The 27,393-nt window shown below is 41.2% G+C and overlaps 2 protein-coding genes across 6 annotated transcripts in view; one reads left to right on the top strand and one right to left on the bottom strand.

Moving 5' to 3' along the window:
• Positions 1-2,727, bottom strand: part of OPA1 (OPA1 mitochondrial dynamin like GTPase) — an 85,142-nt gene extending 82,415 nt beyond the window's left edge. Inside the window, exon 1 of one of the 4 annotated variants that reach the window (XM_047874322.1) lies at positions 2,496-2,727. In XM_047874322.1, coding sequence (XP_047730278.1) covers positions 2,496-2,527 — 32 coding nt within the window. In that variant the 5' untranslated portion in view covers positions 2,528-2,727. The remainder of the gene's footprint in view (positions 1-2,495) is intronic. The other 3 variants (XM_047874323.1, XM_047874324.1, XM_047874325.1) reach the window with 3 other exon arrangements.
• A 51-nt stretch (positions 2,728-2,778) lies between these two features.
• LOC125174688 (probable cation-transporting ATPase 13A4) overlaps positions 2,779-27,393 on the top strand; it is a 155,157-nt gene continuing 130,542 nt past the window's right edge. For both annotated transcript variants that reach the window (XM_047874319.1, XM_047874317.1), the window contains exons 1-2: positions 2,779-2,911; positions 22,806-23,139. The gene's annotated coding sequence lies outside the window, so the exon portion shown is untranslated. The remainder of the gene's footprint in view (positions 2,912-22,805; positions 23,140-27,393) is intronic.

The following is a 27,393-nucleotide window of genomic DNA, read 5'->3' as shown; positions in this document are numbered from 1 at the left end:
CACCAAGAAAAAAGAGTATTTGGTTGTCCAAATCAGGAACCACATGTAAAATGTTCTTCAATCAATCCCCTGGAAAAGCTAATTGACTCAAAACAAAATCCTAGTACTTGGGAAGGTATCCTCAAGTATTATTTCCAGGGCTTCCAATTCATGGTGATACTCTAAAAGATCAATGCTCATACAGGAGAGACTCTTTTCCACAAAAGGGTCCTCTTGAGATATAGGTAAGAAAGTAAAAAGAGGAGAAGAAATTGAGATTTGCTGAAGCACCATCTGGGGAAAGGCTGTGTCACCCTCAGTCCAGTGCAGCTGAATGTTAAAATACGAACACTTGCCCCCAGGATGAACAATCTGCCAGGGAGGAGCTAAAGCTCATGTGTGTGTGGGGTGCAGGGCAAGGAAGGTCTGGGAAGAAAAGAAAAACAGGATACCTACAAACACAGAGAAATCAGATTGTCCCAACAGTCTGTATTCCGTGTTCGTTGACAAAGGATGCCAGAAAAAAATGTGGTAGTGCCTTTACAGTTCTGAAGGAAAAGTATTTTGAATACAGACTTCTACATTTGGCCAAAGTGAAAACCAAATGTGATGCAAAGCAAGCTCCTCTGCTGCCCCCGAAACCATCTATTATCTCTCCTCTACCATCTCTTTTAACCTATGCATCATTTCCTAACACATAATTCTCTTTTCAACAAGTTTACACAAATATTTATTGCACCTAAATATGGGAGTATGTATTTAGAGATGTATGTCAAAAAATGTTTATGCTCCCATCTGTTTAAGAATGGGAATTCAGGGGCACCTGGGTGGCTCAGTCAGTTAAGGGTCTGACTTCAGTTCAGGTCATGACTTCACAGTTTGTGGGTTCCAGCCCCATGTCGGGCTCTGTGCTGACAGCTCGGAACCTGGAGCCTGCTTCAGATTCTGTGTCTCCCTCTCTCTCTCTGCCCCTCCCCTGCTTGCACTTGGTCTCTCTCTCTCTCTCAAAAATAAACATAAAAATAAAAAAAAAAGAATGGAAATTTAAGTGTACTCCTTCATAACACGTATTCTTCTTTGCAGAAGAAATACAGCAAAAGACACATTTCAGAGCTGAGGCTTCTACTTTCCAGATCCCTATTTCTGCAGGGTAGCTAAACTGCACTATCAACATAAGACACTTTTAAGCCATGACTTTGTAGAGTCTATAGTAACTTTAGAAATAATTTACCCCAACGACATCCACAAACAAATATGTCAGTTATTAATTAGTTGTTGTTAAGGTCAATTTTTAAAGTTTTCCTACATATCTTAATTGTTCCAATGAAGTATGCTATTTTTGGCAAAATCTTTTCTCTTTTTATTCAAATAAAATTAGATAGGTTTCTCCAGGAAATAGTGATGAGTAGAAACAAAAAGTAGTAAATAATCTACCGCAGTTATCAAGGGCTATGGATTTACTCAGAAACTCAAATTCCATTAAATTAGAAATAACTATTCACTTATTCTAATTGACTGTAACTGTTGTACGTCATCTGATTCTAAATATAGACTCAAATTAACCTTTATAAAACAAATGGATTCCATTCCTTATAAACACTATAAATTACCTACACTATTTAAACAACGTTCTGAAAAAAATTCAAGACAGGTGTTTGGAGGCTAATTCAGGAAAACCAAGTTTTTCCAACCTTAATTGATGCATATTACTTCTTCTCAAAAGCCTGCAACAATGAGTTAAGCCTGAAAGTATCTAAGGATATTAGAACACAAATATGTGTCAAGATAAAGTCAAATTTAAATCTCTTTAAAATGCCCGTAGTAACCCACAGAAATGAAAAAACTCCTATGATTTTCTACTTAGGATTAAACGAGACCAGGGCAAAAATAAGTGTGATTAGAAAGCTGGTGCTATATTCACCACTTCGCATCCAAAGCAAGCCTTTCTCTCTAACACTGAAAAGCTGCTGTTAACAGGGTATCTCTAATCACCACCGCGGCCACCATTTGCGTCACTGCTTCAGATCTGACTCCAAACCAAGTCTAGTCTGCGGACGAAGGCAAGAGGCAGAGTCCTCTTTACCCTAGCAGAAGACAAAGTACCTGCAGGAGCAAGGCACACCAGGCGTGGAGGCAGAAGAAAAAGAGTTAAGAGGGACACGGCGAGGGGAGGGAGAGGGCAGAAACAAGAAGCAACCAGAGACAGAGATAACAGCGAGGGCAGAAAGGTGAAAGAGGACAGGGACAGAAGGACAACAGAGAAGGCCAAGACTGAAAGGAGCCCAGAATCTTCTGGCGGCACAGAAAACAGGCACAAGGGCCGGTACTGCAGCCGGGACTTCAGGTAAGCCCAGTCAGGGCTCCTGTAACTACGGGTCCTCAAAAATATCCCGGAATCCTCCAACCGCCCTCCGCCTGGCCTGAGAGTTAGGGGCACATTCTGGAGGTAGTGATGGGATAACCCGGTTTTCCAGAGGCCCCCCAAATAACGGGGCCAGGTCTGAGCCCGCACTTACCAGGCCACGGCGGCTCGGCGTAGTCGCCACATCCCGCCGGCGAGGAGGTCACACGGGCGCCGAGAGGGCCACGCCGGAGCCCCGGTGTCAGCCCCAGTCCGGCCCCTGCTCCAGGAGTGACCCAGGAAGAGGCCCTCAGCAACAAGGGCACAGAGCAGCTACTGCGGCCCTCCCAATGGCGCATGGACTTCCGCGAGAGCCCGCCCGGCACCCGTACTCTGTCCGTCAGGAAAATAAGCACCACCCCCGCCACGCTTCCTAGGAGGGCAGCACAAACGGTCCGTGGAGGATTAGTGCCTGCGCTCAGAGCCTCCAGAGGAGACAGCCGCATTCCGCCTCCCACCACCCCTTCCCTCCTTCTTTGTTTCCGGGTTGGAGTTACGAAATTGAGTTTCCCAGGTCAAAGATTTGGAGAGGTGAGGGGTTGAGAGTTGGGCAGGGACTGACTGGGTGCCGGGCGAGGAAACTGGATTGATAAATTCTCTCTGGGTGCCTGCCAATTTAAGAAAATGTAGGTATTTACGGAGCTTGGAGGAGCCTAGCGAGTACAAAATGAATACAGTAATAGTGTAATAGAATAATGAAAACCAACGGTTGCCCCACTCTTTTGTTCGGTGTCTTTGTTTATAAAACACTCTCAGAACAATCTTGGGAGGCAAGAGGAGTCATGGACTGATTAAGTGCTTTAGAATCTCTGAAGGTCGGATCTGAGAAGGGCTCCGATGAATTAGACCAGCTGTGGGTTTGCAATAAGCTTGAGCAGTTTATAAAGGCATCACAAATGATTTTGTTTACTCTTTAACTGGCTTTCGTCTGACTTTAACTCATTTGTTGAAATGGCTTGCGTAAAGGCTTCCAACAATTCCAAATTGTCAGTGGACACTGGACTTCTCAGCATTCATCTCAGAAGCCTGGGTGCTCAGCGCTCTCCTTCTTTGTTGGCTTCCCTCTCCTGGTTTTCAGGACATAACATTCTCCTTTTCTGCTCCCCATTCTCCTTTGCTGGCTCCTCTCCCAAAAACTCTCCGTGTAAGAGGGTCCCAGATTTCAGAGATCCCGGGTCCCTTTCCTTCTCTATCTTCATTTTCTCCCTAAGTAATCGAATCAATTCTAGGACTTTAAATACGTTTTCCCCTTACTACTCTTGTCATTTTATGAGGAAACTGGGGCCCATAAAAGGGATGTGACCTGTGAAACGTAATGAAGTTATTTAGTGGCAAAACCAGGACTAAAATCAAAGGGCCCCTCTTCACTTCAAGGGCACCCCCCCCCATACACAAAATATTGAAAAATTCCTTTTTCCTTAGTCATCAGAATCCTAAGTCAGTATCCATCCATTCACAACAAAGCCAAGTAGTAGACCTAGACATTAGCAGTAAACTTCCCAAATGCAGGACTCCAGGATTTTCTTTATTATATTTATTGTGGTAACTGTTTTAGTGACAGGTACAGAAAGGAACTTGCTATACTGACCTACGCAAACTGTAGCTTTTTCCAGGATTGTAGAGTTGTGCAAAAATTCCTTTGTTACTGTTGCTTCCTAGTTGTTTTAGAAAAAAATAAGAGAAACCAAACAGTGGTAACCTCTTTCATGTATGGGTTATCTTTACATTTCACAAGGCCCTTTTTTTTCAGTTCTACTAGGCGTTTATCCCACTGAATCATTCCCACGTGTGCAAAGACATACATGTGATGTTTATGTTTGCCTTGCATGTAATAACAAAAGGTTGGAGGGGGCGCCTGGGTGGCTCAGTCAGTTGAGCGACTGAATTCAGCTCAGGTCATGGTCTTCCAGTTTGTGAGTTCAAGCCCGCGTCAGGCTCCGTGCTAACAAGCAACTCAGAGCCTGGAGCCTGCTTCTGATTCTGTATCTCTCTCTCTCTCTCTCTCTCTCTCTCTCTCCCCCTCTCTCTCCCTCTCCCCTGCTCATGCTCTGTCTCTCAAAAATAAATAAATGTTAAAAAAAATAAAAAATAAATGAAAGGTTGGAATCAACATTGTTAAAAGATAGCATTGAGGCATTGAGGCATCTTAAAAATTGTAAGAGGTTATTTGATCAAAAATTGATTTGAATTCAGCAGTGCCGAGCCAGAAGTGGTTAGGAATGCTGCATCAACAGGAGTCAGTGGCAAGACTGACTATATCAAGAAGAAAGGGAAGCAAAACAAGGAAATGATTTGATTGGCTTTAGCTTTATGTGGTTGCCTTATTTGGGAAAGCCTCATTGGCTGTGATTGGTTGCCTTAGGTATGCTTTCTTAACCTTAATGTATTTATAGGCTTTAGGTTTTGGTTTGCTTAGTAGGCTGCCAAGGCGTTAGAACCAAATTGGTCTATATATTCAGCCCATTCTCAACATAATTTCAGCAGGCACATATTGTAGAAATTAACAAACTATTCTAAAACAAGGAACAAAACTAGAGTATTTACAACTATTTGACTTCAAGGCTTACTATTATAATCAAGACAGTATAGTATTGGGATAAGAAGAAACAGATCAAGGGACCAAAATAGAGGGTTCAGAAATAGACCTCCATTCGTACAGTCAATTGTTTTTTGACAAAAGCAGCAAAACAATTCAATAAAGATGGAAGTTGTTTCAATAAATGATGCTAGAACAATTGGATATCTATGTGGAAAAGAATATACCCTACACATGCTATACATAAAATTTAATATAAATTTATATCATATACAAAAACTAGTATATACACAAAAGTTGTGTACGCTGGGACATATCCCTAAATGTAAAAATAAAAATCTCTAAAGCTTTTGAAGAAAATAAAAAATATCCTTGCAACTTGGGAGTAGGCAAAGATTTCTTATGTCACAGAAAGTAATACCACAAAATAATAAAATTAATAAATTTGGACTTCATCAAACTAAAGTACTTCTGCTAATGAACTAACACCACTGATATAATTTAACAGACAAGCATCACATTGGGAGAAAACATTTTTTAAATATATATCTGACAAAGTATACATATCCAGAATATATAAGAAATTTTTGGAGCCCCTGGGTGGCTCAGTCGTTTAAGCATCTGACTCTAGCCCAGGTCATGATCTTGCAGTCTGTTAGTTTGAGCCCCGCCTCGGGTTCTGTGCTGACAGTCAGCTTGGAGCCTGCTTCAGATTCTGTGTCTCTCTCTCTCTGCCCCTCCCCTGCTCGCTCTCTCTCTCTTTCGCTCTCAAAAATAAGTAAATGTTTAAAAAAATGAAAAAAATCTCACAACTCAGTAATAGGATAAACAACCTGCTATCATTTGAATGTTTGTATCATCCCCCTACCCCTGCCAAATTCCTATGTTGAAATCCTAATGTCCATAATGTGTTGGAATTAGTGACCTTTGGGAGGCCTTAAATTATGTGAGTGGAGCCCTCATGAATGAGATTAGCAACCTAAAGGAGATCCCATATGGCTTTCTTAACTTCTCCACCATGTGAAGTTCCAGCAAAAAAAATTTATGAACCAGAAAGAGGCTCTCACTGACCAGAACAAGACCATTATATATATATGTGTATATATATACACATATATATATATACACACACATATATATGTATATACGTATATATGTATATATATAATCTCCAACCTCCACACCAGGTGTATGTGTATATATATATATACCTCTATATCTTCTTTTGTGTAGTGCTTGCTTCAATTTTTAACTGAGTTATGTCTTAGTCCATTTGTGCTGCTATAACAAAATACCATAAACTGGGTAGCTTATAAAGAATAGAAATTTCTCACAGTTCTGCAGGTTGGGAAGTCCAAGATCAAGGTGCCAATTACATATATATAACATATATATATATATATATATATATATATATAATACATATATATATAATCTCCAATGAACATATACAGTGTTCAATGTTATTAGTCATCCAGGAAATGCAAATTAAAACCACAATGAGATACCACTGTATCTTCACTAAAACTGCTAAAATTAAAAAGACTTTAGGCGAGGATGTGAGCCAACCAGAACTCTCAGGCACTGCTGATGGAAATGTAAGATGGTATGAGCACTTTGGAAGAATGTTTGGCAGTTTCTTACAAAGTTAAACATACAGCTCCCCTTTTGTCTAGCAATTCCAGTCTTAAAATTTATCTAAGAGACATAAAACACAGGTGCACAAATAAGATTGTATAAAAATGTTTATAGCAGCTTTGTTCACAATAGCCAAGAACTAGAACCAAACCAAATGTGCATCAACAAAAAATAGATAAACAAACTTATACAAGGAAATACTACTCAACCCAAACAGGGAAGAGCTACTGGATTTGTAATGACATGAATGAGTCTAACAGACATGTTGAAATCAAAAGAGGATGTTCCATTTATGGGAAAATGGATGTTGGAAGTGGGAAAGCAACATTGGGAAACTTTTTAGGAATATAGAGATAGATGTTCATATGCTAGGGGTCTGAATGGCTTGTATGTATCTGTTTATCATAATGTACAGCTGGGGCATCTGGTGGCTCAGTCAGTTGAGCACCCGACTTCGGCTTAGCTTATGATTTCACAGTTCGTGAGTTCGAGCCCCTGACATCACTGCTGTCAGCGCAGAGTCTGCTTTGGATCCTGTGTCCCTTTCTCTCTGCTCCTCCCCCTCTCTCTGCTCCTCCCCCACTTGTGCTGGCTCTCTCTCTCTTTCTTGAAAATAAATAAACATTTTAAAAATGTACAGCTAGGATTTGTGCATTCCAAGTTTCAAGTATGTGTACATGCATTTTATATACATCTCTAAGTTGATTGACTGGGGAGGGTTGAAGTAGGTGGAAATTAGATGGGACAAGAGTGACCAAATGTGGATAATTATGGGAGCCGGATGGTAGGTCCACGAGGGCTCCTCGTACTTGTCTGTTCACCTTGTACGTATTAGAAAGTTTTCATCAAAATAGCTGTAAAATGTATCACATACTTCTTGTCAAAATGATTCAGGAAGGAAATAAAATGGATTTCACTTTCTTGTTTTGTGGGTGTGAGAGGGAAGAGCAAAGGAGGAGTATGGAAGGCAGGCTGTGTGCTATGTAGAATTTATTCCAGCTGTCTGTGTTTCCTATTGCTGCTGTAATAAACTACCCCAAATGTAATGGCTTAAAACAAAACAAACTTATTTTCTTCCTGTTCTAGAGGTCAGAAATAAGATATGGTTTCACTGAGCTAAAAGCACAATGTCCATAGTGCTGCTGCTTTTTTGGGAGCTCTCAGGGAGAAGTTGTTTTTTGTTTGTTGGTTGGTTTGTTTGTTTGTTTTGCCTTTTCCAGCTTTTAGAGGCTGTCCACATTCCTTGGCTTCTAGTTCACTTCCATCTTCAAAGCTAGCAATAGCTGGTTAAATCTTTGGAACATCATATCGCTTTGACACTTACTCTCCTACCTCTCTCTTCCACATTTAGGGACGCTTGTGGTTTCATTGGGCCCATCCAGATAATCTGGGATGATCTTTCTATTGTACTTTATTTATTTTTTAAAGTTTATTTCTTTTTGAGAGACAGAGATGGCATGAGTGGGGCACGGGCAGAGAGAAGGAGAGAGAGCATTCCAAGCAGGCTCCACACTGTCAACACAGAGCCCGATGCGGGGCTTGAACCCACGAAACTGTGAGATCAGGACCTGAGCCAAAACCAAGAGCCAGACGCTTAACCGACTGAGCCACCCAGTTGTCCCCCGTCTTCCTGTTTTAAAGTGAATTGGTTAGCGACCTTAATTCCATCTGAATTCTTTTTATTCTTTATAATTTTTTTTTTTAGTGTTTATTTATTTTTGAGACAGAGAGAGACAGAGCATGAATGGGGAAGGGTCAGAGAGAGAGGGAGACACAGTATCTGAAACAGGCTCCAGGCTCCAAGCTGTCAGCATAGAGCCCGACACGGGGCTCGAGCTCATGGACCGCGATATCATGACCTGAGCCGAAGTTGGACACTCAACCAACTGAGCCACCCAGGCACCCCCCATCTGAATTCTTAATGCTCCTTTGCCATATTCACAGGTTCCAAGGATTCAGATGCAGACTTCTTTGTGGGAGGCTTTATTCAGCCTACCTCACAGCTCCATTTAAATTCTTTTGACCAATCTCTCTCTCTGATACTAAGGAGTGTGTGTATGCGTGTTGTTGGTGTGTGTGAGTGTGAGTTATCCAGTTTATGCAGCTCAGCCACATCAGAAATAGCTGTAGTTTCAAAATTGTACTTCTCTAATCTTTGTTCTTCATATTCATCATTTTCTTTGTTTTAATGACTTTTATACCTTTGTCCTTTCTAAGAAGAAATCTCAAGTCTGCACTACATGTCACAAATTTCATTTGCTGCAGTGGCACTTTTGCCTTCTAAGTAATTTCTAAAGTTATTTCTGCATTGTAAACCTTGAAATATTTCCTCTTACTTGTCTTTATTGCTTTCTGTGCCTGTATCTTAGAGGCCAAGATTTGTCATCATATTAAAGATGCAAAATTATTGTCTAAAATGTGTCCTGTCCCTATAGTGAACAAACTCCTAGACAATAAATTCATGGATGTGATCTTCCTCTGGATCTTTCTATTATAATGACTGCTATGATGACTATTACCCAGCGAACACCCATTTAATGTGCTAGACACTAGGCTGCCATTTACCTATAACATATCCTTCCGGTTTTCACAGGCTTCATCTTTTCTTTTTCTTCCCTGTTCTTCTAAGGTCAAGGGGTTTACTTTGTTTTACGTAGCAAAGGAAGTATTGACTAGTGACTATAATCTTCAATTCTGCTGTGTAGGTCTTATGCTTAGTGGTTATCGCTCTGTGAATCTGGCTAGAGGTTTTTGTCATATTTTTGTTGAGTTTTCACAAGTATTTTAATTATTAGGAAAAAAAAACTGCACCAAGGACTACTAAAATACCTTATTGGCTAAGAAAGTATGGCTCCATTGTAGATACTCAAACTGAAGACATGCCTCAGCCCTACACACTCCTGAGGTGAGGTAAAGTTTTAAATTGAATTTATGTTGTTTTTCCAGACTTCTCTTTTCCTTCCACCATTGAAAGAGTAGACAGCTTTTGTAATTTCTTTACATCAGGGAGGTTAGCAGGAAGGTAGTGTGGGGGAATTCAAAGGCTGTTTTGCTGAAAGCTTTCTGTGAAAGCCTAAGCCTGTGTTGGAATTTTGCTAGGAGACTAGGAGTAGAGAGAGGGCCTTGGAGAAGCAAAAGTTGGAGGGTGGAGATTCCTAGAGGCCAGAAAGAGGAGAATGTTCTCCCCTAACTACCCTCCCTGTACATGGAAGAGATTAAGACCTCTGAGCGTTCACAGCCCCCCAGAAGATCTCACCTAAGCATGATCAGAAACCGCAGATCCATCAGATTCAAAAGGATCATGAAGACTAGGAGTCTGGGGGGACTCCAGAGGTTACCTATGACCACTAATTAGAAAAAGAACTATTTTCTGTGCACATGGTTATCTATGACCAGTATATCCATGTGGTGGAAATATCGTATGATAGTGTGCTGCATATCTCTTTCCAACCCTGCATTCATTAGTTATTGTGGCAGTATTTATACCATAGAATTCAGCAAACACTACCAATCAGGGCTTGATTTATTATTTTGCTGATTGTTTAAGCTTAAGAAAGTTATGAAAAAACAGTAATACTATGGGTTAAATTTAAACTTTTTACCGTTTATTCATTTTTGAGAAACAGAGACAGAGCATGAGCGGGCAAGGGGCAGAGAGAGGGAGACACAGAATCTGAAGCAGGCTCCAGGCTCTGCGCTGTCAGCACAGAGCCCACGCAGGGCTCAAACTCACGAACTGAAAGGTCATGACCTGAGCTGAAGTCGGACACTCAACCGACTGAGCCACCCAGGCACCCCTACTATGGGTTACATTTAGAAGTGTGTTGTATCTGTGGCTATTTCATTGTGAAGAGCACAGAAAACTGAGGAAATATCCTTCCAGTATTTAAAACATTTTAACTGATTCAGCAAAGAAGTCATGCACATTATCATGAATTATTTAAGTGCTCACATATGCCTTTGTTGTTTCATTTTCCTCTTATTAATGTGTAGGCAAATAGCAACCAATATTCATGTCAGATTTCAACTCATAGGTCAATGATGTGAGCAAATTCTTTGCTGAGTAGATAGCAATCAAAATAATCAAGCATTTATTCCTAGTCAAACGTATCCTAAACTTGAATAAATATGCGTAATTTTTTTGTAAAGCTAATTAAACATTTAGTAGCATACCACTGGTATGCATATGCATGTTTAAGTAGTACACCAGTTGTTTTCTTCAATCTGTTTCCGTCTTTCCATCACTGAAAACTTTTGCCATTTAGTTTTTAATTTGTTTTGAAGTTTCCTATGTCTCTGACCACTTATATGCCATCTCATTTTTGGGGGCCACTGCCATAACCAGAGCCTGCAGAAGTATTGCTCTCTTCCACTCCCCGGGTTCTGAGGCTTTCTCCCTCCTGCTTGGAGGTGTTTTTGATCTCCCTTTGGAACATTTGCTTTTTGCTTCCTTTTTAGACTAAAAATATATCCTCTACTTCCACCATGTTCCCAAACTTAGCCTGTGTGAGAAATAAAATACATCTTAGGCCCTTAAGTAATTTTGCATGGCAATCCATTCTAAGAGTACCTGTACAAACTCCTCCCCAGCTTGCTAGTGCCTTCCTCAGCTAGAGTAGACTGAACCGTGTGCCTCGCAGAGGGATCAGATCCCACATCCTTGCTGTTCATTGTTGCAAGCTGTTGATAGCCTCCTTACTTTCTCATACTTTGAGTGGTCCTTCCTTTGCAGTGGGGAGGGCCAAGGTGAGCAGTTGAGGCAGTAGCTTGCCACAAGTGCTCTAATCGTAATGTAACTCACGAACACCATCAGGAAAGTGAGCTCTACAATCTCCTGGTCTGGAGACCTGCCTACACCGTGATGGTGCCAGCATTTAGAAAAGGCAAAATGATTCATTCACCTGTATATTCCAGTTAGGAGCAATGACAGGAGTGCGTAACACCCAAGGAGTTCTTAACAAGCAGGACTGGATTTATGTCTTTACAGAAAACAAATAAAAATTAGAACTCCTTCCTTTGCTTCCTTTGTTTGCTGTTTTGTTTCTTCCTTGGGGATATGTGAGATTTATAGAAGCAGAAGGGTGGGGGGAAGAAATGCTGCAAGGATGTGTGTGGTGAACTTGGGGTTCAATGACTATTTTAGGCTTGTACTTCCACATGATTCTATTACCATGACATCATAATATGTGCTAATGTGTCTATTCCATTCTAGAAAAAGCTAGTATATGTAAGGCATTTAGAGCTGTGCAAGGTATATAGTAAGCACTTACTAATTGTATTAGTTGAAGTAGGATGGGCTATTTTGCTTTAGAAAATAGACTTCCAAATCTCAAGGACTTAATCCCATACAGAGCTATTTCCTTCTCACATAGCAGTCTGATGTATAATGGGGGGAGTCGAGCTTTCCTGAAGGCTAGAGACTCAGACCTGCAGCTTGCTTCCTGCTTGAACCTATACCATCTGAATACCATATACCAGCCTTCAAGGTCACTTTGGAGGGCCCAGAGTGTTGTCTGGGATAATTGCTAAGGACTAAAATAGAAATAACGTGAAAGCGACCACTCTGAGAGTGGGCAATAGGTCAAAGATTACTTCTGCCCACATTCGATTGGCCAGAACCTAGTCATATGGCCCACTTAACCACAAGGAAAGCTGGGAACCACAGAGGAGCACATGGAGAACTGTGCAGACTGCCTACTTTTGCCATTATGAGCATTAGCTATAACAACAACACCAATAATAGTAATCTTATTATTCTCCAATGATACCATTATTATTCTCCAAGAATGGAGTATTTTCTTCTGGTTATGTGTGCTATCTATATTTCTATTGAACTCAGAGTTTTAGATTACTTTGTAACTTATGCCATCTGTTTCTAAAATACCATGAAACTTATCTTTATTTTGTCCATAATGGGAGAGTAACCTAATTTTATTTTATTCTCCATATCAGGAGAGCCACCTTACTGACAGCAGTTGAATTTCCTAGAAACCAACTAAACAAGGGCTCAGAGTTAAAATTCAGTCAATATAAAGAAATGAAGTATTTATCACACACTTGAGTATGCAGTCTGAGACTGATTCCTACCCCCTCAAAATATACACTCTATGCAGAGATACTGAAAGAGATTGAAGTAATCTCAACTTTTAGGACCATTCCATGAGCCTGTTAATGAGGTCTGGCCATTTTAAGAGCACTGAAAAAAAAAAAAAAGGTTCTTGTGAGCTACAGCCTTCCATATGTTAGGTTGCATAGAGATCTGGTGGAGAAAGGGTTGCACTTGGTAATCTTATGTATCAACCAAAAAGCATGAGAAAGACTGTATTCTAGTCCTCACCCTCTGGTTCTTTTAGGACACTGAGTTTAAGGCTTCCAGTTCTGCCAATGGGCAGTGCAGACAATGTCATTTCCATTTTGTATTTTTATGAGTTCAGAGAAATATATTAATTTTGTCAAGGTCACAAGGTAAATTGGAAGTGTATGGTATATTTAGGGCTCAATATGCAAACCATTTGGGAGAATAATGGGAGAGAAAACTGGAAAATAGGTTAAGAGCAGATCATAGAGTGGTTTGAAGATGTCCACTTATGTTTTGGATATTTTTCTTTTGGCAAAAGGACTTATGTGCAATTTCCTTGCAAGGAAGCACCATGATCCAGATGGTGCTTTATGGAGATTAATCTACCAGTGGGAGAAGTGTTGGTTAAAGGTAGGAAGCAAAAAACAGAGAGCCTACTTAGGAGGAAATAGTAATTATCCCAATGTGGTCTGACTCAGATTATGGTTATAGGGTCAAAGATGGAAATTAAAATTTAAGCCTAAGTGCAGCATTTTCATTTTCTGTTTAAGGCTGAAAGATGTTTATATGCTTTTAAAATGAACTTTTTTGATGTCATGTTTCTCTTTCTTTTCCTTTTATTTTTTTAAAGATTTTCCCCCTATTTAATCTGCTGTGTTTCATCCCACTGAATTCTCAGCCCACATAAGATCATTTAAGTAGCACTTCATTAAGAATGATAAAGACATTGGGAGAAGCCAGGATGCTTTCAACCAACATTTCCATCATCTATCATCTGGCTTGATAAGTAGCACTTCCAATGTGAGGCATCAGGGTGTTCTTCAACTTCAACAAAGAATGATCTCTGGGCAGGAGCCCTGGTGTATCACATCCAGTGCTGTCTCCTTACTAACCTTTAACATCTGAAGACTTTCCACCAGGGCATCTTGATCAACTAATAGACATTTACCAGTGTGTTAAATGATGTGATAAAGGATGCAAATCAATAGCCAGATGAAGAGATGCCTAGGGTGACATGTGGGAAAAGGGTACAAGTTTTCATGCCCTCTCCAGGCCACCACTCTCCCCATATCTCCACGTGTTCACCAATCTGGAAGCTCCTCTCCTTTCTTCTTTTGAAGTATCCATTCTGTCTGATGGCTTTTACATCCATACTTCCTTCATTCCAGCAGTGGCCCTGCCAGCTGTCAGAGGACTGAAATCTTCATGGACCCACTCTGGAGTTTTCTTTTCTTATGTTATGTTATGTTATTTTTAGAGAGAGAAGTGGGGGGAGAGGGGCAAAGAGAGAGAGAGAGAGAGAGAGAGAGAGAGAGAGAGAGAGAGAGAGAGAATCCCAAGCAGGCTCCACACTCAGTGCAGAGACCAATGTAGGGGCTTGATCCGATGACACTGGGGTCATAACCTGAACCAAATCAAGAGTCAGATGCCCAACCCACTGAGCCACCCAGGCACTCCTGGGGTTTTCTTCTATGAGTTGTTCTTTTCTCCAACCATTCTAATGATTCTCTGATCTGCCCTCTATTACTTAATACATTCCTTTTCTGCTCACTTTTCCTAGAGGCTGTTTGTGCTACTTCCAAATAAGAGCCATTACTGATTCATTTGTTAAATTTGATGCCATAACCTGGACGTTAACTAGAACTACCCTGCCCTGATGATTTAGATAAAATTGATTCAAACTACATTCAATAGGTTGCGGAAAGTCCAATGTCTTCTCCAAGATTTCTACACATTCTACAGGAGATCTATGTTCTCATGGACACATCTGACTCAGTCTTTTGCTTCCTCTAAATCAGGATTTCTCAACCTTGACATTTTAGGCTGGACAATTCTTTCTTGTGGGTGGCTGTCTTGCACATTGGAGGAATTTTGGCAGCATTCCTGGCTGCTACCCACTTGATGCTAGCGGTTACTCTGACCTAGTTATGATCATCAAAAGTGTCTCCAGACATTACTAAATGTTGCCTGGGGGGCAAAATCACTCCTACTTCGGAACCACTATCCTAAATTAGTTTAGTGTAGGAACTGACACCTATTGTCCCTGTTGTCACCAAGTCAACATAGGCATGGTACTCAAACTTTTTTCTTAATTTCCACCATTTTTTTTTAAGTCACAAAAGGTACCTCTACTGGTAGAAAATATGATGGAAGTTCTGGGGAAATTGAGAGATTTTCATCATGAGTATGCAACCAATAAGAATTTGTTAGGTGCCCATATTCTTAAAAACTTCTCTTGGTCATTTTGTCTAGCCTCTGGCCACATTGCTTGCCCCTCCTTGGTTTCTCTTCCCTTATCTCTCTTTACCTTCTCTATTCTCTGTTCTTCCCTACTTGCAAATTTGTGTCCATTTTCAATTCAGTGGTTTAGTTATATTATTTTACTTCTCTGTACCAACTCATCTCCTTAGGGTCTTACTTTCCACCCCTAATTGGTGAATTGAGGTATTTTTCTGAACAAAAAAGGCACCTCTCCCATAGTAATTCTGTAACCTATTATGATAATTAAAATGGAATCTTGTTGCAGTTCTCACTGACAAGCTCCCTCTATGTAGCCATAGTAGTGTTAACCCCTTTCACAGGAAGAAAGCTATTCTCATTATCTACTGCAGCATAACAACTGACCAAAACTTAGTGGCTTAAAATAACAACCGTTACGTCATATCTCTCTTCAAATGGCAGATCCACGTGGTTAGCTTGGATTCCTCCAGCAGGCTATGCCTGGACTAGTTCACTTTTTACATGGTGGCTCAGGGCTCCTGGAGGAAGGGCTTTATGTACCAAGAAGAGAGAGCTGCCAGTGTCTTAAGCCTTGAGTCTTCAGTGTCCCTTTTCACATATGGGTCAAAGTAGTCACAGAGCCTGTCAGATTCAAGTCAAAGTGTTGTATCTTTATTTTACAACAAATTTTGATGTTACTCCTTCATGCCAGTTACCCTCTTCCCCACCCAGGACCCCTCCAAAGTTCCATTCCATCAGACTCAGACTTGAGATCTAGGTTTTTGATGCATCAGATAACTAAAAAAAAAGAGCCAAGAGGGGCGCCTGGGTGGCGCAGTCGGTTAAGCGTCCGACTTCAGCCAGGTCACGATCTCGCGGTCCATGAGTTCGAGCCCCACGTCAGGCTCTGGGCTGATGGCTCAGAGCCTGGAGCCTGTTTCCGATTCTGTGTCTCCCTCTCTCTCTGCCCCTCCCCTGTTCATGCTTTGTCTCCCTCTGTCCCAAAAATAAATAAACGTTGAAAAAAAAATTAAAAAAAAAAAAAGAGCCAAGAGAGCCTGGTGCTCTGAAAGCTGAGGAACAGATGGATCTCAAGAAGATCAAGTAACAGACATGAGGAGAGGAGGGCTTTGGCTGTGGCCAATGGAAGACTTGGGTCCCCTACTCTCACTCCTTCACTGTGATGGTGATGCTGGGAGCCAGAGACCTTGTTTATTTCCCTTATTATATATGTTTCTTTTCCTGATGACACAGCACATGTTTCTTCTAGAAATTCAGAAAATATGGAAAATTATAAAAAAGAAAGTGTAATGCATAGATAACCCCTGAAACCTTGCATTGAATTGATTTCTGTATTCTTTATATAAACATGAATACTTACAGATGCATGTATATATGAGCATATGTGTATACATATTTATTCCTTTTTACTCCCGTGCTTCCTCTGATTGTTCAATCACCAGCAAGACTGTGTGTGTGTGTGTGTGTGTGTGTGTGTGTGTGTACTCAGGGTAAGGTCACAGCAGGAATGTGAAGAGAAAGGAAGGAGACAATTATCAGTATTTACATTTTCTAAATAGACTTGACATTCCTGGAAGAGACATTACTTAGAGAAAAAAGATTTCTGAGTCTCCAAGTTTGCCTTTGGGGACAAAAGCTCAATTTTATCTTTGTAAATAATAGACTTTGGAAGCATGAGTGATGTAGGAGTCAATTTTCCTGCCGTGGATTTGATAGAAATGTCACAGCTGAGCAAGGAGAGATTTGGGAGGAATGATGGAGTTTGGTGTTGGTCTAGGTCTCACAGACACTCCCATACTTTGCAGAATAATGAAAGTCCTACAGTGGTGGGGCCGGGACCTCAAGCAGAGGACTATATACTGATTCCCGGGGAAATCTGAGGAGGCAGTGATAATGGCACAGAAGTCTCTTGTGCTCACACATCACAGCAGTAATGAAGAAATGAGCAAAACAAGGCAAGTCTAGCTGGAGAGCTCACCCCACGTTGCCTGTGGCCAAGGAGGCTTGGGAAAGTGCCCTGGGGTTTCATTTGCTCCAAAGGTGTAGAGAAGGACCAAGAGAAGGCAGAGAGACAACTCTTGATGGAGCCACAAGTGTCTAAGTGGAGGCAAGCCCACCACGTGCAAATCACCAGATAAACAAAGACAAGTGATGGCTCAACCTATGCCAGTGACAGACAGAGGGTGAGGAAGGACCGGCCTTTCCTCGCTCTGTGCTGCCACAATCCAGTGGACAGAGGGGCCAATCTAATGGAAGGAGGAGGGAAGCGGTAGATCCCTTAAATGATTGTTTAAACACAAAGCGCTGAAGAAACCCCTGGTGTGATTGAGCTACCTCATAGCTAACCAGATCCATTTTTGTCCATCAAGCAAAATGAAGGATTAAAGCAAAAATCAAGTTGAGATTTAAACAAAAATAGTTACATTTTCTGCACACTGTGACCTGAGAAGTATGTGTCATTGTTTGTTTGTGTGTGTGTATACATGGTCATCTCTATTATTCCCTGAAGTTTTGATCACACTGTTGATGGAATTTTATTAACATTATATCATGAACAATTTAACCATGTCATTAAATATTCTTAGGAATGCCCTTACTGGGTGCATAATAAGTCCAGTATACTGATACAGTGTTCCTTCCTTCCCCTTCCTTCCTTTCCTCCACAACTACCCCATTGTGAAACACTTTGTTTCAAATTGTTCATTGTTAAATGTAACATTTTTTAAAAATGCTTTAAATCTTTTTCTGTAACTTGCATTAATTTCCTGTGGAACAGTTTCCGAAAGTGAATTTACTGGGTGCAGGTACATAAATATCTTTAAGTCTTCTCATTCACATTGTCAAACTGCCCCCCCCCCCCTAACTTTGTCTTTTATATTCCCACCAGACAGTTCCTTCACACAAATGTGCCTTTTCTCAGAGACTGCTCAGGAAGGTAAAGTTCTGTGTAAGTGTTACAAAGTGGGGTATGGTCCCAGCAGATTAAAGGCCCTGAGTATATTTTGACTCTTGTCTGGACTTTGAAACATCAAAAGTGAGTAGCGTTCTAGACTGTCCTTTGCCACTGAAAGTATATAAAATGTTAAGCCACTAGAGGGCAGAGTTATCTCACTAAACCAAGGGGTTTTTTGTTTGTTTTTGTAGAGCCCAAGCCAGTTCATAACATCAACCTACATCAAAATCTTGACATTGCCGTCAAGGTGGCTTCAATTATTTTAACAAAGTGACAAACAGAGGCAGGGATGCTTTAAATTTAAACCAGGCAGTTCCCAATTACTGTAATAAACACATTGTATTCACACTGCTTCTTAAAGACTGAACTTTTAATTTTTTTTTTAGTTTATTTATTTATTTATTTTGAAAGAGAGAGAGAGAATGCGAGTGGAGGAGGGGCAGAGAGAGAGGGAGAGAGAAAGAATCCAAAGCAGGCTCCATGCTAACAGCGTGGAGCCCAACAGGGGCCTTGAATTCACAAAATGGTGAGATCATGACCTGCATGGAAATCAAGGTCGGATACTTAACTGACTGAGCCACCCAGGAGCCCCTGAAGTTTTGATTTTAGAATAGTTTTCAATTTACAGAAAAATTGTGAAAATAGTGCAGACTTCCCATATGCCCCAAACCCAGTTCTTCCTATTGTTAACCTCTTGAGAATTGTACATTTATTACAACTAAAGGACTGATATTGACATATTACTATTAAGTAAAGTCTATACTTTATACAGATTATCTTAGTTTTAATCAATGTTCTTTATTTGTTCCAGGAAACCACATTATATTTAGTTGTTACGGTCTCCTTAGGCTCCTCTTGGCTGTGACCTTTTCTCAAACTTTCCTTGTTTTTGAGGACCTTGGCAGCTTTGAGGAGTACTGAGCAGGTATTTTGTAGAATGTCCCTCTACTGGGATTTGTCTGAGGTTTTTCTCATTGTTCGACCAGAATTATGAGTTTAGGGGTGAAATATCACAGAGGTAAAGGGGCATGTTCATCTCATCATGCTGAGGGCGCATACTACCAACCTGATTTGTCACTGTTGATGTTGACCTCCATCACCTGGCTGAGGGAGAGTGTGTCAGGATTCTCCACCACTCAGTTACTCTTTTTTTCCTCTTTCTATACTGCACTCTTTGGCAGGAAGTCGCTATGTGCAGACTACACATGAGTGGAGAGCTATGTAACCCTGCCTGGGGCAGGGGGGCAGTATCTACATAAATTATTTGGATTCTTCTGTGTAGGAGAGGTCTCTCTTCTCCTCTGTTTATTTATTTACTCTATCTTTTATTGACATCAGTGTGGATTCATGGATATCAATTTTATGCATTGGGTTATAATCCAAATCCAATTTTTATATTTTCTTGCTTAGACTGTTTTAGCTTTGGCCATTGTGGGGGGGGCGGTATTCAGTTGCTTCAGTACCTTCTTGATATATCTCCACCATTGTTTGGTTTTGTTTTGATTTTGAGCACTTCCTTACCTTCTAGCACTCGAAGAGTCTCCAGGCTCATCTTGTTTATTTGCTGCTCTAGTCCTAAAATCAGTCATTTTTCCAAGGAAACCTGGATCTTTTTCTTGGAAAATGGTATTGGAAACAAAGATCTGAGTGCTAGGTTTATGTTCTCTCATGTACACACCTTGTACACTTCTATTCTTCCAACAGCACTGTGAAGTTATTAGACCTGTTTTATAGATGAGCAATCTTTGCAGCCTTGCACAGACTCCCCCACTTAGCTGTAGAGCCTGGCTAATGTCTGGATTTGGGGTGACTATAAATTCATGTTCTTTCACTATGCCCAAGAAATAATGGTTAAGTGGAGTGTCCATTATTGCGTGCAATTGCATGAATGATTTTTGCCTTTACTTTTACTATTTTCTCCAGAGAGAGAAGCTGCTTTTGTCATGGAATCAATCGTTTGCCAAAGCTCTTTGGTGGTGCTTCAGGTGCTCCCATTTTTACCGAGCGCACGCACCACTGCGGACCTAGGATCTCAGACTGCCTTGCCCAGGCTCGTGTGATCAGAGGAAGGGGAGACCCCAGGGAGGCTATGAACAGGACCAGGGCCAATCGGGTTTGGGAGAGGCAGGGACTGGAGGGGAGAAAAGAAACAGAGCACATTACAGAAATGAAACATTCTGGAAGAAGGAAGCATCCTAGAGCAAAGGAGAAGGGCTACTGCATGGTAGCAAAATCTCCATTTTTTGGGGGCAGTTCGGGAAGTTCAGTGCATCCTTAATGAGGATTCATTTCCTGCCACCAAGTGAACTGCACAGCTTCTTTATTTCTTTTCTGTGCAATTGGAATAAACTTGCATTACATTTCCTTGGGAGTAATATTAACTCCATATCCTTGGGAGTAATATTAACTTCTAGCTCATTGGCCCCTTCAGGGAGAATGATATTGTGGAACTCTCCACTTGGTCTGTTGTAGAGGTTAAGTAGACATTAAAGAAGTTATGCTATAGCAAAATATATGTTTAATAAAATTATTTTTTCTGATTATGACATTAGAGTATGTTTATTGTGAAATAATAGATGATACAAATAATTTAATAAAGCAAAGATACCACTCAGAGATATTCACTGTTAGGGTTTTGTTCTGCTTCTTTTTTTTTTTTTCTTCTGTTTTTTTTTTTTTTCTCCTTGTCTATGCATCCACGGATAATATTGGGCTTGTGTTGCATATAAAACTTTACATCTTGATTTTCACTTAATATTCCATTACCTTTCCCATGTTATTAAATATTCCTAAAGATATGACATCTGATAGATGCATTATCCTCCATAACATTGGATATATTCAGTTAGAGCTATATGCTGTGATGAATTTTTTACATATTCATTTTGAATGTAGCCAAAAGTATTCCCTCTGGAACAATTTCTAGAAGTGGAATAGATTTCTAGAAGTGGTGAGAATGAAAAGTGTCTACCTCATAGAGTTGATGACAGGAATATGAGGGGAGGTGAGTTACCTTACACCAGAGTTTGGTATAGGCAAGCATTCAATGAATGTTGGCGTTGCCATTATAAATATATTCTTCTTGATAAATACTAGCAAATAGTCTTCCAGAAAACTTTTCATTCTTAACATGAGCATGTTATCAAATACTTTAATAGTAATTGAAATTATTGTAAACCATAACATTAGGCTTTGTGAATGACATCTGGGATAAGAGATGGGGTCTTGGCCAAAGGGGTTGAAGAAATTAGCAGTAGATCTCCCAAAGAGATGGTTGGAGGGGTGAGAAAGATCTTGGAAAGGAGTGGTGAGACAAATATCACCAGTGGATCTAATGGGAGTGAGACCAGGGCTCATGCTGGGATGCAGGGTGTGCACATGTAGGTGTGTGCGTGTGTGTGTGTGTGTGAGTGTGTGTGTGACATTGTGACATCGGTTTTGGGCTGCATACCCAGGAGCAGTCACAGATTATTGAGGACATAATATAAGCTAAATGGGGTCACCAGTGCTTTGAAGAGGGAGGCAGGCCAGCTGCTGTCCAGAACATGGAATGTTTAGTTGTAGAGAATGTATAAGCTGGAGACCATCTGTTCTATCACAAGGGTTGTAAAGGACAAAGCAAAGAAGAACCTGGAGATTCAAAATTAAAGATAATCACTAAAGTAGTAAATTCTAATAAATGAAACTGGAATTTAAGGCAGTAGCAAAAAAGAGTAGGTTAAGAAACAAAGGCAAGTGATTGTTTCCAAAGAACCACAGTCTACAACACATCTATGTTACCAGGAGGGGAAGGAAGCACTTTGACTCGTTCCCATCCTCACCTGCAAGGGCTTGTGGTCTGAAAACTCAAGCATTCCCTCCTAGACTACCCTCACCTCATTACCTCACATATGTTCAATCATGACGGCCTCATGACCTGCCTTAACTCTGTGCTGGGCAGTATTAAGTGCTTTACAGTGTACAAAGATGGGGCAAATAATATCAGTTCTATTGTACAGATGAGGAAACTGAGCCTCAAGGCAGAGAAGAGACCCTTGTCAAGGGCACATGATGAAAGAAAAAGAGACAGGAAGTGAATGTGGTTCCCACCTCCTCTTCCAAAATAATTGACTATTTCATAGCCTTTGATGTGCAAGCTCCCAGCCGCCAGATGCCAGCAGAGTGCCAGCTGGGGAAGGTGACCTGTGCTGGGAGGGAGGTAGCACAGGAGGGAGAGAAGAAGAAGGCTGGGACACCTTGTGACAGACTGGAGCTTCTGAGTCCTTCCCATGCCAAGATAATCTGGCTCTGAATTTCTCTTATTTAAAAGGCTGGGTGGGACGCCTGGGTGGCTCAGTCAGTTGAGCATCCAACTCTTGGTTTCAGCTTAGGTCATGATCCCAAGATTTGTGGGATAGAGCCCTGCCTAGGGCTTCATGCTAAAGGAAGGAACCTGCTTGGGATTCTTTCTCCCTCTCTCCCTCTGCCCCTCTCCCTTCAAAATAAATGCATAAACTCAAATGAATGAAATGAATAAAAAATAAAAAAAACAAAAGCCTGGGGTTGCCCTTGTTAGACAGTGACACTTGCAGAGGTCGGCTACGATCTTCCTGTTTTCCGTGATCTCTGATGGCCTTTCAAAGACCCTGGGAAACCCAGGACTGCAAAACTGCCCTCCCTTATGTTAAACTACCCCTTCCAACATTAAAAACTTTGCAGAAGTCAGAGCACCCAATAGCAACAGCAGTATTTACCTCATACTGACTCTTCTCTCTCCTAGCTTCTTGTCAACTCCAAGATAAGACGTCAAGGAATCTGTTGTCAATCACACTGACCAGAAGTGGCAAGGCAATAATCGGAGCCCAAGCTATGTGACATCAAGGCTAATACTCTTTTAGTTTATTGACTTATAGTTGAATTACAATCAACTGAACATATGTAATGTGCAAAATATGTCAGGGACACACCCGTGAAGACATCGCCACAATCAAGAGGACTGAAGCCCTTGCTCTCAACCAGCTTCGACTTGTAGTATCAAGCCCATCCTTCTACTGGAAGAGCAGTCAGATATTTGAAGAGACCCACTGTGCTTTTGAAATATCCTGTTCCTTAAGGTAAGCACCATCCTAAGTTTCCGCAAATGCATTTCATAGTACCCAGGGGAGTTTCTTTTATCAGCTTGTTAACCCTCCCATAGGGATTTTGCCTAGGTAATTGGATACTTGGATGATTCTCCAGTCTGTCAAAAGTCATGCAAGCTTTTGTCCTGAAGCCCATAGGCTGGGACCAGGCCTGCAGGGGGCAGCCAGTGGTGCCCAGTGCAAGCCCTGGGTAGGCAGATGGGCCAGGGTTGGGAGGTCTCCAGGTTAGCAGATGCTGCTTTGAATGCTCTCGTGCTGGTGGGCTCACACCCTACAAGTAAGCGATCAATCTGTAGATGTGTTTATTTTAGAAAGACAAATAAAAACATTTGAATTGTCTTTTTCCTCCATTTTCACATATATAGGGAAGACAAAATTCACAAGTACAGCTTCATGTTCAACTTCTACTAAATATATATGTATATATTTACTTATTTATTGCTTATTTATTTTTGAGAGAGAGAGAGATACACACATGGAGCACGAGTGGGGGAGGAGCAGGGAGAGAGGGAGACACAGAATCCGAAGAAGGCTCCAGGCTCCCCTGAATATATATTTAGGCACCCCTAAAATATATGTGTGTGTGTGTGTATGTATTTACATATATATTTTTTAATGTTTTTATTTTATTTTTTGGAGAGAGAGAGAGAGACCAAGCACGAGCAGGGGAGGAGCAGAGAACAAGGGAGACACAGAATCAGAAGCAGGTTCCAGGCTCCAAGCTGTCAGCACAAAGCCCATCGCAGGGCTACAACCTATAAACTGTGAGATTATGATCTGAGCTGAAGTTGGATGCTTAACTGACTACTTTCAAATTTTTAGTATCTTTTCTTTAAAAATATTTTTCTAAGTTTTCTGACACTAGGCTGGGCATGTACACGTTATCTTACATATCCTTACTACATCCCGTAGAATAGAGTAGTAATATTCCATTTCACAGGTGAAAAACTGAAGCATAGGGTAGGTAAGTAAGCTGGCAACTTTTCCACTGCTATTAAATGGTAGAGCCACAATATACAGTGTGTGATCTAAGGCTAGATCTGGTTTCAGTGCATCAAGGGTTTGGGGCAGGGGGGTGGCAGAGGGAAATGGGGATCAGTGACTTAAATCCCAAGTCCAAGGACTCCTTTGATTTAATACCCTTAAATACACCCCATCACCCCCACATACATATGTTTTCTGCTGTTATAGAAATGGGATAATGTTCTACACAGCATTCTGTAACTTAACTTTGCAGGTATGTATCATAGACAGCTTGCCATGATTATAGACCTAGCTTATTCTTTTATTCTCGTTTTTTTTTAAAGTAATGCAAATATAATATAACCTATAGTTGTCAAACCTTGTGTTTCTTCTCCCAGGGACTCTGGTATGGTAGGTCTGGGTTTGGACCAAGGTTTGTGGAGTGACTGACAGCCACCACTGTTTTAAAAAACTTCTGCTGTTCTAAGCCGCCTCCTGAAGAGTGGATGAGAAATAAACAGAGCAACAACAAGACACACAACCAGCCAGATACAAGGGCCCTGGGGCCAAAGAGAGACAGAGAGGAAGGGGGAGACGACTGGGCTCAAGTCCCAGTGCAGAGAGAAGTGTAGTAAGACTCCTGTGGCCAATGCAGAAAAGAGGGTTTCACAGGGACTTGCAAAGGAAGGAAGTGCCAAGACAGGGACAGCTCCCATCCCCCTCTGAGGGAACGGAGATTAGGCTGGAGGCTGGAGGATTTAGCTCAAAGTTGCATTTGCATGGCAAACGCAGTGTTTACTGGGTTGTTAATTTGAGGTCTTTGGCAGAGTTAATGGCGGCTTGAGGGAGAGCTCAAAAACCTGAGCCCCCTCAGATGCCACACTAATGGGGGTGGGGGTGTCTGAGTACTAGGGGTGCCTTATTTCTGCTTTCCATTCTCTTTTTTCACCAGGAAATAATATTTCCCATTACCCATTTGCTTAGGGCCTTGAAAGACATGTGTAATATGGACAAATCAAAGCTCTGAACTTCATTAGTCTTCTCCCAAAATGTCATGGGTTGATCTACTTGAGGGTCTCCTATGTTCTGTGCGGCTTCTTACTTGTTGATGAGAGCAATAACTAAGCATAAAATGGACATCAGGGAGGAGGGAAACAGAGAGGCCCGAGAGCCAGTCCCAGCTTTGTCTCTCTCTTTCCATCTCCAGCCGGGATCCGTTCTTGATTCCCACCAGGAGGCCAGCCCTGTGTCTGGGTCATTCTGGGGCCAGGGTGGAGGTCCTGAACCCTGCTCAGGTTGGCTCGTCAGTGCTCAGCAATATCACACTCCCTACCAGTCTGACTAGAGATGGTGCCCTGATACTTCTAATTGGGCTCCTACTTCATTCCTAAGTCTAGGTTCCAAGTCCCTGTCTGGCCACCCATATTTAGCCCAGATCCTTCCTAAAAGTAAGGACTAGTCTTTCTCTTGCCAGGCTCTGACTTGGTATTGGAACCTGGCCTCAGACCCAAAGTGTCTGATTGGGATTGGCCACTAGAGGATGGACTCCAGGAGCCAGCTTCCTGCTGTCTGGATTTCCAGGTATCACCTGCCCCATGTTCCTCATAGCTGGACTCCAACAGCTTGTTGGAAATGTTCCACTTCTATTTTATGTCCCTCCCCCCCACTTCCTTGGCCAACTGCTCTCTTGAGCTGTAAGCAAAGATTGACATAAGTTTCAGTTGCTGGCTAGATTAAACTTCCTTTGTTAGCTCCTGCAATTTCATCATTTTCCCAAGTGTAGCTTTTTTTTTTTTTTAACCCAGTAGGTATATCCAATGTCATGTCCCAATCCCTCTCTATCCCGCCCAAGTGATGGGAGACACCCTACATTTCTGTGATATGGCCATAGCCTTATACAACTGGTGGGTCCTTGGAATTTTCTACTTAAATCAAGCTTTTCAAATGAAATTCTCTTTTAAATATTCTAGAGAGAATGTTTCAAATATCTGACTCTGATTCTTTTACGGAAGGTGGACAGCAGTATGGTGCTATGTGACGTACATTATACAAAACTTCAGTCCCCGAGTTGAATCCCATCTTTCCTATTGTAACCTTGGACACGTCATTATACAGTCTTCCTGGAACTTTTTCTTCACCCAAGAAACAATGAGGGTCATTTAGTAATGTCTAAGGCTGAATTGTAACAGTCTATAATTCTTAACAGTTACACTCTAAAATGTATTATTTTCTATATTCAAATTTCTAGCTTAAAAGTTCTTAGAATTAAGTACACTGGCATGAAGTTTCTGCCTGGGGATTTACTCTTTTGACTTTTTTTTTTTTTTCTAAATAGACTGTCTTTCGTGACCTAAAATTATCATCTTAGTTGCCAACCAAGGTAAGCTTCACAGAGGGGAAGCCGCCTTACCTTTAGAGAGGAATCTTTTAGTTTAGTTTTGGAAATCACAGAATGCACGGGAATGGGGCTTTTCTGAATGTGGATATATGAGCCACCCCGAACCACCTTAAAGCAGGTCAGACCCCAGTGCTGAGCAGGGAGAATCAGAGACAACGCCTCTGAGAAGTAGAGATAGCCATTAGCGAGCTCTTTTCTTCTGTAATTAAAGGGAAAGCCTTGTATCTTTGTATTAGACCCTTTAATCTAAGGGTTGCTAAATGTTTTACAAACATTAATTAATTCAATTGAGCTTCACATCAGCACCTTGAGGCAGGTAATTCCTCTTTGGGACATCACATCTTCAGTTTTCCACATTATGCATTAGTGCAGATTAAGTTAGTTAATAATAACAGTAAAACTTTGAGTTTAGATAAAGTTCTATAGCCAACAGTCTCAAGTATTCTACAAATATCAGATTTGGGTAATGAGGACTAAAGAGGAAGCTTGAGGCAGCTCGTTGCCAACGATGACAAGGCAGAAAGGCTGCACATGATTGAGGTTCTACTCCATGCTGAGGACACGTGACCTTGAACAGTTCTTTGACCCCTTTGTGACTCAGTTCCTACAGCTCTCAAGTGGGGGCAATAATATTACTCACCTCTGTACTTCACAGAGATGTTGCAAGGAATAATGTTTGTAATATGCTATGGAGTTCTCAGATGAAAGGTGGAAATTAATATATGATGAAACATTATTACCACTTATCTTCACACCGTCTAAATGGGTTAGGCTAGAGAAGTATCAGCATCCCCACAGCACTGGCAGAAACTAGTCCTGCCATTATTTCCATTTAACATCTGTTATATACACCCAAAGAGGTTGAG

Source organism: Prionailurus viverrinus, chromosome C2 (genome assembly GCF_022837055.1).
Source record: "Prionailurus viverrinus isolate Anna chromosome C2, UM_Priviv_1.0, whole genome shotgun sequence".
Lineage (NCBI taxonomy): Eukaryota > Metazoa > Chordata > Mammalia > Carnivora > Felidae > Prionailurus > Prionailurus viverrinus.
Note: the sequence above shows the minus strand (reverse complement) of the source record. Positions and strands in the feature narration are given on the sequence as shown.